The sequence below is a fragment of the Labrus bergylta genome, chromosome 19, assembly GCF_963930695.1.
Source record: "Labrus bergylta chromosome 19, fLabBer1.1, whole genome shotgun sequence".
Classification (NCBI taxonomy): Eukaryota; Metazoa; Chordata; class Actinopteri; order Labriformes; family Labridae; genus Labrus; species Labrus bergylta.
In genome coordinates this window covers 19,104,817-19,117,845 of record NC_089213.1, presented here as the reverse complement: position 1 = coordinate 19,117,845, position 13,029 = coordinate 19,104,817, and the positions used below count along the sequence as shown (strand labels likewise).

Genomic DNA, 13,029 nt, shown 5'->3' with positions numbered 1-13,029 from the left:
TGTGCTTATAACAATATGCTAAAACATTTGCAAACCATTGTAATTAAAAACACCAATGGGGATTCTGTCTGTGTGAATGTATATTTTATGGATTCTAAAGACAAAAATTACGTGCATTAAAGAGAAATTCAAGATAGCCTTATTCTCCATTTATGATTTCAATGCCATATATTTTAAGACAAGATAAGATAAGATAAGATATGTTTATTGTCATTGTACAAGTACAACGAAATATTGCTGGAGCAAGCCTGTAGATGCCTAATATCAGAAATATACAAATACTAAAACCAAATATTCAAATAAGAAATACAATAAATAATACGATATAGTATACAATATACAATTAATTTGCATTAATTTTTGCGTTACAATTGGAAACTAAACGGTTTTGAGATGTTAGCCAGTCATACATATCACAAGAGTAAGTGCTACTTTAAAGAAAGTTGATGTTTTCAAGTTTAGATATTTTGTGGGAGGCACTGCACACATTCATGTAGACCCTATGGACACAATGACGGAAGCCCAAAGGCCTCTGATTGGACGATCGCCCTGCGCTTGGCACAGAAGGCGGACGCTGATTGGTTGATCGACGTCCTGGCATCCTTCCTGAGGCTGGCGGTGGCAGCCCTGCAGGCTACACAGACCGACAGTCTATATGCTGAGGGAGCCATGTTGATGCCTGGTTTTGTGTCAATCGCTTCGTTGTGGATGGTTACAGGACTGCGTTTTGAGGTCTGGGAGCCTTAGCGGTGATTCTCGTACCGCGATGATAGGAGGAGAGCGGTCTGGGATGGTACGGTCAGAGGAGAGCTGCTCTTAGGTCACATCACACAGTGGATTGAAAGCAAGTTGATGCTAGTTAGCCTGGTAGCTAGGTAGCAACAGCTGTGCGGACGCTGCGTGGGATGCGGCGAGTGAACTAAAACAATCACCCTTGTTGCATTTTTCTGAGCTAACGTTAGCTACACTGACTGAAGTGACCGCACCTGGAGAAACACCTGAGCTGCTGGGTTCATGTTAGTCTTACTTGACTTGCCTTTGTGGACCTAGCTAGCTGTTTGCTAACGTTAGCATGCTGACAATCAGCTCGGGTCTTCAGTCACGACTAGCTCGCTAAAGAGGAGGCTAACGCAGAGTTACTATAAGACAAGTGGGGGAGTTCCGTGTTTGTGTGGTAAACAATCCCCCCCCCCCCCACCCACCCCTCTTCCCCCCCCAAACCTCGAGAGGAGATATGGCGGCACATCCAGTCTGCGCGGAAAGCTATCAATTCGCCTTCCCAGCTTGCCAAGAAGCGGCTAACGGGCTAGCAGCATAACTTTCCTCACACGGTGTCGCTCACAAGCTGCAAAGCCCACTTCCTTGCTTAGCCGAGCCCTCGTACCTGAAGCAAGCTGGCGGCCCTCCGAGTAGAAGCCGAGGACAAGGAGCTGGGGCCGATGGCCTGGGTGCTGAAGATGGACGACGCCACTATAGAGTCGGGGCTGGTGCACGACTTCGATGCCAGCCTGTCAGGCATCGGGCAGGAGCTGGGGGCTGGAGCCTACAGCATGAGGTTAGACACGGAGTCAACACAGCAAGCCTCATGACATTATACAAGGTCTTTAGAGAGAGAACAACACACTGTCTTCAGGAGGTTACTTTGCATCCTCCCTTGCCTGTCAGTGTGATGACTGCTCTTTGTTTTTTTGGGGGATTTGGAGTAGTGTAGTCATTGCAGGGTGCAAAATTATCTTTTAACCCAAACTCGAGCAGAAAATGTGTCCCTCATATGTTGCACAATGACAGACAAAGACATATCTGATATGATATCAAGCGTCAAACACATAAGCTAAGCTTTGTGTACATTTCATATCAGGAAGTCTGCAAGAAGGGCCTTGTTTGGCCCCTCAGACTGACAGCTCTATCATAACAAATGTATGGCTTTGTTTCTCAGCAGTGAGGAGGGGGGAACAAAGTGCTGTATATAAAATGTATGGAGAAAGATCTGTTTTGTTTTTAGTGCAAAAGATGCATAAAGGGTTAATTGACTTGGAGGTATAACTTGCAGAAGCTGATTTTTTTTTTTTTTTTTTTTCTTTAATGAAGCTGTCAAAAAAACTTTAACATCCATGTTTGAAATGAAAGGATGCATTTTTCTTTAATAATTATTTACTGAAATAATAATGTCAACTGTTGCTTCTTCCTGATCAAAGAATTTAAGTTTTTTGATGTTACGTTAGCGCATATCAAAACGGCATAATGCATCACAGTTGATTTAGAATCTCACTATATCATCTAAAGTTGGAAAAGTTTATTTATTTTATATCAGATCAACGTCTACCTAAACAAACCTAAGAATCAGGCAGAGCTTTACATGCTGAGTTGCTTCGTTGGATCCTGCCGGTGACAGGCATTCAAAATAATTAGTTGGTCATTGAGTTTTTTGACTTAAAGATAATCTGTATTAAATTTGGACTGTTTCATAACCTGTTGATAGTCTCTTGAAGTAAGTTTAATTAAATGACCTCAGGATTTTCACAAATGCTTAGGTCTCATGATTCAGGAAACGCATGTATTCACCTGTTGATAATGTGTCTGTAGAAGATGGATACATTTCCTGTCTGTCTCTGTTGAAGTTGGGGGGGAAACTGTGCCGGGTCAGTGGTATCTGTGGTGTTGGGGTGAGTTACAGGGCAGGTTTGGAGTCAGCAGCTGGTAGGAACAGAATGTCTCGGTGCAACCAGCTCCTCAGGTTTCAGGAAGCAGACATAGTTTTCCTGGGCAGTTGGGTAAGTAGGGCTGCGGCACCCAGGTTGGCACTGCCAAGAGCTGGGCACCCACTCTGAAGAGCAAATCACACCAGCAAGAAGTGGTTTGACTAAATGTAGCAGGCTGCTGTTTGAAGATTAAGTTGTTTTGGGTGGAAGGTGCTGTTAGGCACTTTTTCTTAATGTAAGTCTGGATCAGGTTAAAAGCAGCATATGTTTTCCATCTACTGAGATGCCACGAGCTGCATTTCTTTGTGTTGATAAAACTCCTTTTCTGCAATCAAATATACATAAACACACACTAGGTTGACTATCCCAGAGCATTTGTCAAGGTGAGCTGAGGACAGGTTTCCTGTCTAGAGTCGCTGCCAATTGTCAGAGATAGTGTCTAAGTGTTCGTGTGTCAGCAGCTCAGGCTATCTCTGGACGATTTTGTTCATTTATCCCTCTGAGGTCTCATGCATACATAATAGAGAGCCATTTGATCGATTGAGAGCCCTCGTCACTAATTCTAAAATAAGCCAATCCATTTAATCATTCTCCACTATGAAGAGGGCAAGTTTTGTCTTACAAAAGAAGGAAATCGTAAGAGTTTAAATAACCCAAAGCATTGATATGTTTAAGAGAAAAATGCAAAGTAGAAAAACAAGAACGTCCAATTTAAAGAATAAAGAAAGTTTCTAAAAGGCAAATAAAATAGTGGTCAAACTGCTTTTGGAACAACTTTCACGCTGCCACAAATGCTTTTTGATAATGACTGTTTTTGCGTAACTGTCATGCTCATGTTCTCTTTCTGTTCTTCCGTTCTTCTGTCTTTCTCAGTGATGTTCTGGCTCTGCCCATCTTCAAGCAGGAGGACCCCAGCCTTCCTCCTGAAAACGAGACCAAAAATCCCCCATTCCAGTATGTGCTGTGCGCCGCCACCTCCCCTGCTGTCAAGCTGCATGACGAGACGCTCACATACCTAAACCAAGGTGTGACACCTGTATTTAAACCGTAACATATGATAAGCACTGCAGATTAACAACTATTTAATAAGCACATGGCATGTCTCACAGTGCAGAATCCTTCCATTAAAGTATTGTTTACATTCTCTTTTAGACTGTACGTGCTACATTTTCAGTATTTAAGATAGATATTTTTTGCAAGCCAGCTCCAACGAGAAACGATCAAACTGTAGCAAGAGAGATACAGCATCAGCTTGCACCATCACCGTAGTTTGAACATGAAGGAAAACAACTTATTAAATTTTGAAAGTGCTAGCACTTCTATATGCATTGGAAACTGTTCAGCATCAGTGGTGTGCAAGGACTGGATCATAAAGAGGCTTGAGACCAAAGAGAAAAGGGAAGAATGAAACGGCATCTTCTTCAATTCTCAGAATGTCTGTGAATCTATTTTGTAGTAAAATACATGGACAACAGGGGCTCTGGTTGCTGAGCGGATAGTTTGTGTCCCATGTACAGAGGCTGTAGTCCTCAAAGCGCATGGCCCAAGTTTTAAATCCAACCCGTGGATACTTTCCCTCATGTCAGTCCCCACTCTCTTTCTCCTCTATTTCCATCCACAATACCAAAAATAAATCTTCAAAAAATGTAGGTTGGTCAGTCCAAAGTATTTTTGATTGGGCCTTTAACTTAGGGCGCATTGATACTAGACCCAGCTGCTCCGTACCGTGCTTAAGTATGATTGTAACCCTCTCCCTTTTCTCCACTTGCCTGCACTCACACTGCTCCAGGACTAACCGGGCCTGAGCACGGTTACCTCTTGTGGCCTAAAAAGCGTTGCAATAAAACACATACATGGCTTCACGTGATCATGAAGCATGCTTTCTTTACAAGACAGGAGGACTATAACATAACATCGGAGAAAACAACATAGAGAACAAGACTGCAACTTTACTCACTTTGTGGCTTATTTTGAGTCAGATAACAGATAAAGCCATAGAACTTCAGGATTTCTCGATAATGGAAGGCTGTCCATGTTCCCATGCTTGTGTATGAACTGTACTGTGCCGAAGCACACCTCTTCCAAGCATGCCAGGGCCAAGGAAGTGAACCGTGCTTATCAGAGCACTCACACTAGTCAAACCAACAGGACTTTGAGGGTGAAGCGTGCTTAGGCAGGGTAACGAATGCCTAGTGTGAGTGTGCTGTGTCTTAAGGTCCACTGGAAAGAGGCTTCATCTTAAATCATAGATTAACTGGATTTTGTTAAAATAATCTAAATAAAATATCAGCCAGGATTGTTTCTCATTGTTGATTGATTAAAAATGGAGGTAGTTTTAACTGGTTGTACATACACATGGAGCTGTTCTGATGCTGCCATTACACCTGATGAAGGTCGGTTAGACAGAAACGTGATTCTGTTCATATATCAGCATAAAGACTGTGTGCAGGAGTTTTCCTCATCGTCTTTATAAAAAAAAAAAATTCAAATATTTGAATTGTCCCTCTTTCTCTTAATTTCTCTCCCTCCAGGCCAGTCTTACGAGGTGCGTATGTTGGATAACAGGAATCCAGGGGAGCTACCAGAGCTCACCAACAAGATGGTGAAGGTGAGACGATCCTCTCAGCATATCCATTGTTGGCTTGTTTGGGATTTCTAATGTGATGCTAGGTTGTAGTCTTTACTTGCTGTCCATTTATAATGAAACATGAAATACTTCTTCTAAGTGCTCCCACATTAACGAATAAGTCCTTTTTCTCAGGACCACCTGAGGAGAACACAGAGCTGTGATAGTTATGTTTCTGTGTTTTTGTGTGTGTAGAGCATAGTTCGGGTCGTGTTTCATGATCGCCGGCTGCAGTACACAGAGCACCAGCAGCTGGAGGGCTGGAAGTGGAATCGTCCCGGTGACCGTCTCCTTGACATAGGTAATGATGCCCGGCAAGAAACGAATACTTGTACTGTCCCATGTGTGTATGTATCCTACATTTAAATATCTGTGTGTGCGAGATAGATATCCCCATGTCAGTGGGCATTGTGGAGCCAAAGACTCACCCCTCCCAGCTGAACGCGGCAGAGTTTCTGTGGGACCTGAACAAAAGAACTTCTGTTTTTGTGCAGGTGACACACACACACACACACACACACACACTTCAGCCCCTCTCTGTGATGTCAATTTGGGTGTGCCTCTAAATTTAACATCAAACACATTTTGATCACACGCTGTCTGCAGGTGCACTGCATTAGCACAGAGTTCACTCCCAGGAAGCATGGCGGAGAGAAGGGCGTCCCCTTCAGGATCCAGTTCGACACATTCGCCCTGGGAGAGGGAGGAGAGTACACAGAACACCTCCACTCTGCCTCCTGCCAAATCAAAGTCTTTAAGGTGCACGCTGGCTTTTTTATTAAAGAGGGGGGGGAGTTTTTACACCACATCTCATGCAAGCTCTAGAAAAGGTTCTTCCTATTCCTTAATGGTCTCCTGCTCTTCTCTGCTTCCTGTTTAGCCAAAGGGGGCGGACCGTAAGCAAAAGACCGACAGGGAGAAGATGGAGAAACGCACACCTCAAGAGAAGGAAAAGTACCAACCTTCTTATGATACCACTATCCTGTCAGAGGTCAGTACGCAGCTGTTATTGACTGAACATCAACCAGGCTTAAAGACCCCGTGTTAAATACATTTTCATCTTTCATGTGTCAGTTTGTGAAACATATAGAGGATGTGATGAGCACTGCACGCCACTTTCAAACCAATTGCACATTGTATCCCTGATTCTCAAACATAAATGTTGGCTAGAATGTGGCTGAATGCTAATGGTAGCTAATACTTAATTAAATATGTTTTTAACTCCTAATATGGCCCGTTGTGTCTCTAGATTTTCAGTATTTGTTGACTGTGTACTTTCTCATTAATTGGGAAGATTTGAAATGAAAAGAGTTAGTCAGATTTGGGAGGTTAACATGGCTTAAACCTGGAGCATAACAGTTTGGGCTTCCCACCCTGAGTGTGAAGTCACGGCAACATGGCTGCCATGGGAATATGGTCTATTAGTTGATAAAGACATCTGTGAGTCCCTAAAATGCTAACCTTTTACCTACTGGGCTCAATAGATCTGTCTGTCAATCACCATTGTCCTGACCCTTCTATATATATGAAAAAATCAAGATTACAGTCAAACTATAATAAGGTCACTTCTTCAACGCATGTGACCATGTGTTACAGAATAATCACATTTTTATTTTGCCAGGCTTACCAGTCTATAAACAAAACTGAAGTAAATCCAGTTAAACAAAATTACAGACATACACACACACACGCATATACTATATTTATAAAATCCTTAGTCCAAGCTGTGAATAAAATTGTATGCTGTATGTTGCACTAGGGGCTGGCTGACTAAGTGTGTTTCTGAAGGTTGTGTTTCTTTGGCAGTCTAACCTTTGCTCTGTGTCTATAAGCAGACAAGACTTGAACCCATCATAGAGGATGCCGGCGATCACGAGCTGAAAAAGTCCAGCAAGCGGACACTTCCCGCTGACTGTGGCGACTCCCTGGCCAAGAGAGGCAGTGTAAGCACCCAGCTCCTCTTGCCCCACTGATCCACCCACACACACCCTAAGCCTTCTCTCTAGACTTCTGGCTGAAGCCTCAATCTTAAAAGAAAGACCTTCAGAGCCTTCATTTCCATGTATCTGACATTGGTTGGGGTGGAGATGCTGTAAAGGTTTACAATACATTCTAAGATTTTCATATTTCTTTCGCCTTAGTGCTCCCCGTGGCCAGATAATGCCTACGTCAGCACCAACCAGGCAGCTACTCCCACCTTCAGCTCCGCCCCGCTCTCCACCTACACAACCTCCTCAGTACCTGACAGGTAACTGAGAGTTTCTGTTTGTGTGTGTTTGTTTTCTTTCACCGAGGTTTTTGTCTCTCTCACCACTCTTCTTTTCTCTTGTGTTATAGTGATTCTTCCTCACCCAATCACCAGGCAGACCCTGGTAGCCAAGGAAACTCCGAGGTAAGTCTGCACTTGTCTTATTAAATAGGTAAACTAGTAGACAAGTAACAGAATTAAAGTTTTCCACAACAGACACTTTGAATTGTAACAGTAGAAAAATTGAACGTGAGCTCAACAAGCTCCTCAAGTTGCTCTGCGTGGTCTACTACGACCTCGCAGAGCAACCGACAAAAACGTTGGCTTTCCTACCTGATTGTACATATAAATAGATTAGCCTACATTAAAAAACATTATGTGTTCACTACATATATTATCCTTCAACTGGAAAAAGACAGAAAACGCTCTGGAGCCATGTAGTTGTCTGCAAAATGATGCAGACTTTTTGTTTAAATTGATGTCGCTCCGTTTGTAACTGCTGAGGCAAACTAAGTGCCATTATGTTTTGTCCACTGCTCAGGCTCTACGTGACTTTAAAAAAGAGAACATTTTCAGAATGTACAATTTGTCCACTAAATGATCACCTGATCAAATAAGAATTATTGTTCGTTGAAGTGCTTATATCATCATTTGTTATAGTTTATGTACTTAACCAATAAAGTTTAATGATTGATAACTCACTGGCTCGGAAAAGCAGAAGTGTCTTCTGTACATAAACCCTTCATCATGTGTTTATCTGTGTCCTGAGCAGCAGCTGAGCCCCACTGCCTCCATACAGGACGCACAGAAGTGGCTGCTGAAAAACCGCTTCAACTCGTACACACGACTCTTCTCTCACTTCTCAGGTACACACACACACACACACACACACACACACACACACACACACAGTATGGGATGTAGTAACAGCTGGAGTAAAAGTGACATTTTCCTCTCATTTGTCGCATAGGTTCTGATTTGTTGAAGCTAACCCGGGATGACCTGGTCCAGATTTGTGGACCAGCAGATGGGATCAGACTCTTCAATGCACTCAAATCCAGGTGTGACAGGAAGTGGTATTTGTACTCAACTTTTTGAAGTTGCTCGTACAGTATGTGTCATTGCATGCATCTTAATCTCTGCGTGCAGGTCAGTACGTCCCAGGTTAACAGTGTACGTCTGTCAGGAGTCCCCTCCAGAGAGCCCCCTGCTGGAGACACAGGGCACCAATGAAAACGAAGAACCCAGCATTTCCTCAAATTTACACGGTAAACAAGCTTAACAGCATCATGACAGTGATGTTAGTCCAAAGTGTAATACATAGCGTCCTTATTAACCTGAGCATAATACCTCTTCTATTTCCTTTCAGTGTATCATGCTCTGTACTTAGAGGAGCTCACAGCTGCAGAACTCATCCGCAAGATGGCGTGTGTGTGCTGCCTTCCACTGGGGAAGATCAACCAGGTGTACAGACAGGGTCCTACTGGTATACTTATCCTGCTCAGTGACCAGGTACACACGCACACCAGCACACCAGCACCTTAAAAATATTCTACCAGTAGAGGGCTCTTTGTTGTTGTAATAGAAAAGATGAACTGGAGTAGACACTCAAAATACTTCACTATAAACAGGACATTCTATATATTATATACATACAGTTGCTTGTAGGAATGTGCAAGATGATGGGGGTCAATAGTATACATTTATAATTCACCTTTAGAATTAACTACTTTTCTGGTCATTTTTGTCCTAACCCTTTAATCTATGCTTCCTTTTAAAAATGCTTTCTTTTATTCATCCAAGTATACAATACTTTAATGTATCAATGTAATTTTTTCAACTCTATAGAATAATTTTTGGATGTCCCTCAAGTTTAAATGTATCCAGGCTATAAAAAGATGCAAAGATAGAACTTAATTAAGTCAAGAGTTAATGGAAAGACTGCATTTTAAGTTTACCGTGTAAGAGAAATAAAAAAGACTGTGTGACTGTTTAGTGTTCAAAAGCAACAGCTCCACTGTATGCAATGACTTACTTCATTTGCATGTCATTTACATCCTCACACAGCTTTTGTACTGAATAACCACTGTTTACTGCAGCCATATTTCACCTTATCTTTTTTGTGTGTTTTACAGATGGTTTACAACTTGGCTGACGAAACCTGTTTTTTGATCAGCACTGTGAAAGGTGAGCTCACGATGCCGTGATATCAGGGACTGTGTAGCACTTATTCTTGAGAATTAGGACAAATCTTATCCTTCTGAAAAAAAACAACTTTAAATGACCACTACACTAATTCAGTGTTATAACTTTGAAATAATCTACTTTGATGAAATACATCTATTTGTAAGATTTTATATATATATATATATATATATGCTAAATCACTGTTAAGCTTTCTGTTATTGCAGTAATAATTAAATATTGCTATCAGGTGTGTCTCAACCATTACACGTCAATCAAAATGGCAACTCACCACTGTCAACATTTCCGTGATGTTTTGTTTTTGTAAGGAACTCAAGTCCTCAGCTGCAAAAAATGCTATTTTTTTTAAATAAAATAATAATAAAGCACAGGGAGGTTGGCCCATTACAAAGTTTAATAGCCAAGACTTCTGACAGTTTTTTAATATATATATATATATATATATCTTTGCAGCATAATTAAAGAGTTAAATAGAAAACACAATAAAATAGGGCTGTGTCCCAATTCTCAAGAATGAGTGCTTATCTTGTAGTTTCAGTAGATCCCCATTGGACAGGGATTTAATAAACCTCTTTCTCCTTCCTACACAGATGAACTGGGCGAAGGACTCCATCTAATCCTGAAATAGTGTGGAGAACAGATGGCATCACTAATACATCACCCTCTGTTTTGGAGCAGAAGCCTCCTCTCCGTCCCTCCCTCACCTGCCTCCCACTCTTTCCTCCTACTTCCTCCTGTTCTCTCTGAATGGCTCAATAGATGGAAAGGAGAGAGACTGTGCTAAAAGCCATGTAAATGTTAGAATCTGACATGGGTGTGTCCACTGTTTCATATTGAAAACACTATTAACTGAGAAGATTAGGTAAAAGAAGAGAGACCGGAGGGGGATATGGAGTCAGAGGAAACTTAATGACGTTGTATGTATTTTGATTTTATTATTTTATTTTGCCTTTTAAATGCTTGGGTTGAGGGAGGGGGGAGGCTCCAGCAGAGAGGTTAGAGTTGCATTCAGGCTTGAAGGAGGAATAAAAAAGAAAGCAGAGTTTCCTTATTGCTCGTTGCCCTTCCTACACAATGCACACAACCACCACTAGGCCAGTATTTGATAACCTGTACTGCTGAACAGCATGCGATCTCAACACACTAACCTGCTTGATGGAGAAATCCAACTTACTCTGCTTAACATTCTCGACAAGGGTTGTCTAAATGAACCATTCTTTTAATGGCTGAGTTCGATGACCCCTGAAATATTCAGGACAAATTTATGGATGTCACAAACATTTTATTTGATTTTTTTCTTGGGAATTTGTCAAATGGACTGACTTCATTCACTCGTATAAAGTCCAGCCATATCTTTGTCTCTCAACATGTGTCCTGTTTGGCTTGCGCTTTAACTGTTTTTAGTTGATGCTTTATTTATGGATCAAATGTGTTTGATGCTCTCATTGAATTGACTTGTTTCTGGTGCCATTTTTTTTTTTTTTTTTACTCCAAACTTTTGCTCACATTCACAAACACAGTGGACATCTTTGACTCCTCTGTGCTGACTCTGCCACAATGCTATATAGGAGTGAGGTTTATTCCTTCTGGGATGTTACCCATAAATGTCAAAAACAGAGGAACAAATCTTCTGACAACTAACTCACGGACAAGGATGCCTTCTCCAAAAAAAACAAAAAAAAAACCTTCTTTAATGTGGACCAAACAGGTTTCAGGTTGATAGGCATTTTCTGAGGGAAAACCCCTCCTTGACTTGGTACACCTTGGTCACTGGAACATTTATCAAATTGATTAAATGGCCTTTAAATGAAACCCTCAACTAGTGGAGTTGCTTGTGTGCTGCATTTACATAAACCTCTCTATTCCAGGATCTGCTCTGCAAGAAACAAACCCAACACATAGGAGGCTGGTAGAAATGTATCACTGCAGTAGCCTGGTTTTAATAGTTTTTAGCTGATGATTAGAACATCATGGCAGCTCCACCTCCATCTTCAAAATGTTTTCAATGTAGCTTAAGTGCAAGGTGTTGGTTTGCAGGGCCTTTACATTTGAAAAGTTGCAGAAAGTCTCACACAGATCCTTAGTTTAGTTCACCCTCCTTTTTAGATTTTTTGTGCATAATGTCTGGCAATTTGCAAACATTTTGAGCGCCTTCAAGTGTCAGATGGTGTGTGCGTGCGTGTGAGCATGTGTTTTTTTTTTTCTTTCAAAGAAAACTTAATTATGTCAGTTGTTGTCATTAACTCTTTCCTGTTGGTATGATGTAAGTTTTTAGCTTGCTATTTAGTAAAGAGCATGTGGAGGATGGTAAAAGGAGAGAGGGAGATATACTCTGTTTTTGATGAGTTGACCCCTCTGTTTTTCTCCATAAGTTAGAGACCAAGTCTGTACTGAAAAATCACAAAACTCAAGCTTGATGTTTAGTCAGTAGTCCTACAGCCACAACCTCGTTATACTCACCTGAAAGAAGGAGAAAAAATGATTTGGAGACTAAAAAAAATTGCTGTTGATGTCTCACCATGCGCCAGAGCCAGGACTGTAGCTCTTGTGATGTTTACAAGGCAAAGTTAACTGTGTTCATAGACTCAAAGAATTCGTGAATAATAGAATGGATGTGACATCAAGTTTTGGTCCCCCAAAGACCTGACCCAGTCGTTTGTATGTCTGTGTGAGACAGTGTAAGCAGGAGAGGTGACCACAGTTCATGTACAGCCTAATGTCAATGATGATGCTTCTCATGTGAACAGTATCGTATGCTGGAGATGTACACAACCACATGTGCTGGGAATAAATGATTTCATAACTTTTTCTAGTGTCCTGCTTCACCGCACAATATATTTGTTTACAAAACTCACATACAGTAAATAAGATGGCAATTTTTATTCAATTTGGTCCATCATATTTCTTGCCTTTGAATGTTAGCTTAGTTATTCCAGTTCCCTATCTTTTTATGTTTAAATGCATGTGTATTTCAAACTGGAAATCCTCCTTTTTAAGTTATTACATTCCCTTCTATCTGAGATTAACCTGGCTATATTGTAGACTTTTCTTCACCTCTTTGTTGGAGGACAGGTGGTGTCTGTAATAGTTGCCCTAAAATGACCAAACTTTTTTAAAAGATAATCCAAAGATAATCAGTGTTCTGTGTTGGAAAATCCTGTATTTGAGCACAATGATTAACCTGTGTAACTACATGAGAGGTGACGGTCAGAAACACTGGCCTTTTGTTGTAGGACAGTGAATTGATTCTG

The 13,029-nt window shown here is 41.3% G+C and overlaps 1 protein-coding gene across 2 annotated transcripts; it reads left to right on the top strand.

The window, feature by feature from the left end:
- Positions 1 to 624: 624 nt before the first annotated feature.
- On the top strand, positions 625 to 12,585 carry ubp1 (upstream binding protein 1). 2 transcript variants are annotated; one of them, XM_020631654.3, is made up of 16 exons: positions 625 to 1,555; positions 3,573 to 3,724; positions 5,231 to 5,307; positions 5,521 to 5,626; positions 5,713 to 5,819; positions 5,932 to 6,084; positions 6,206 to 6,316; positions 7,161 to 7,268; positions 7,467 to 7,573; positions 7,663 to 7,717; positions 8,346 to 8,439; positions 8,544 to 8,634; positions 8,723 to 8,841; positions 8,943 to 9,085; positions 9,709 to 9,760; positions 10,369 to 12,585. In XM_020631654.3, exons 1-16 carry the CDS (start codon positions 1,440 to 1,442, stop codon positions 10,404 to 10,406), a joined length of 1,629 nt encoding a protein of 542 aa, XP_020487310.1. In that variant the 5' UTR covers positions 625 to 1,439; the 3' UTR covers positions 10,407 to 12,585. The 2 variants fall into 2 exon arrangements, with proteins under 2 accessions (XP_020487310.1, XP_020487309.1); XM_020631653.3 differs by having other exon boundaries at positions 626 to 1,555; positions 7,158 to 7,268.
- The last annotated feature ends 444 nt before the right edge of the window (positions 12,586 to 13,029 follow it).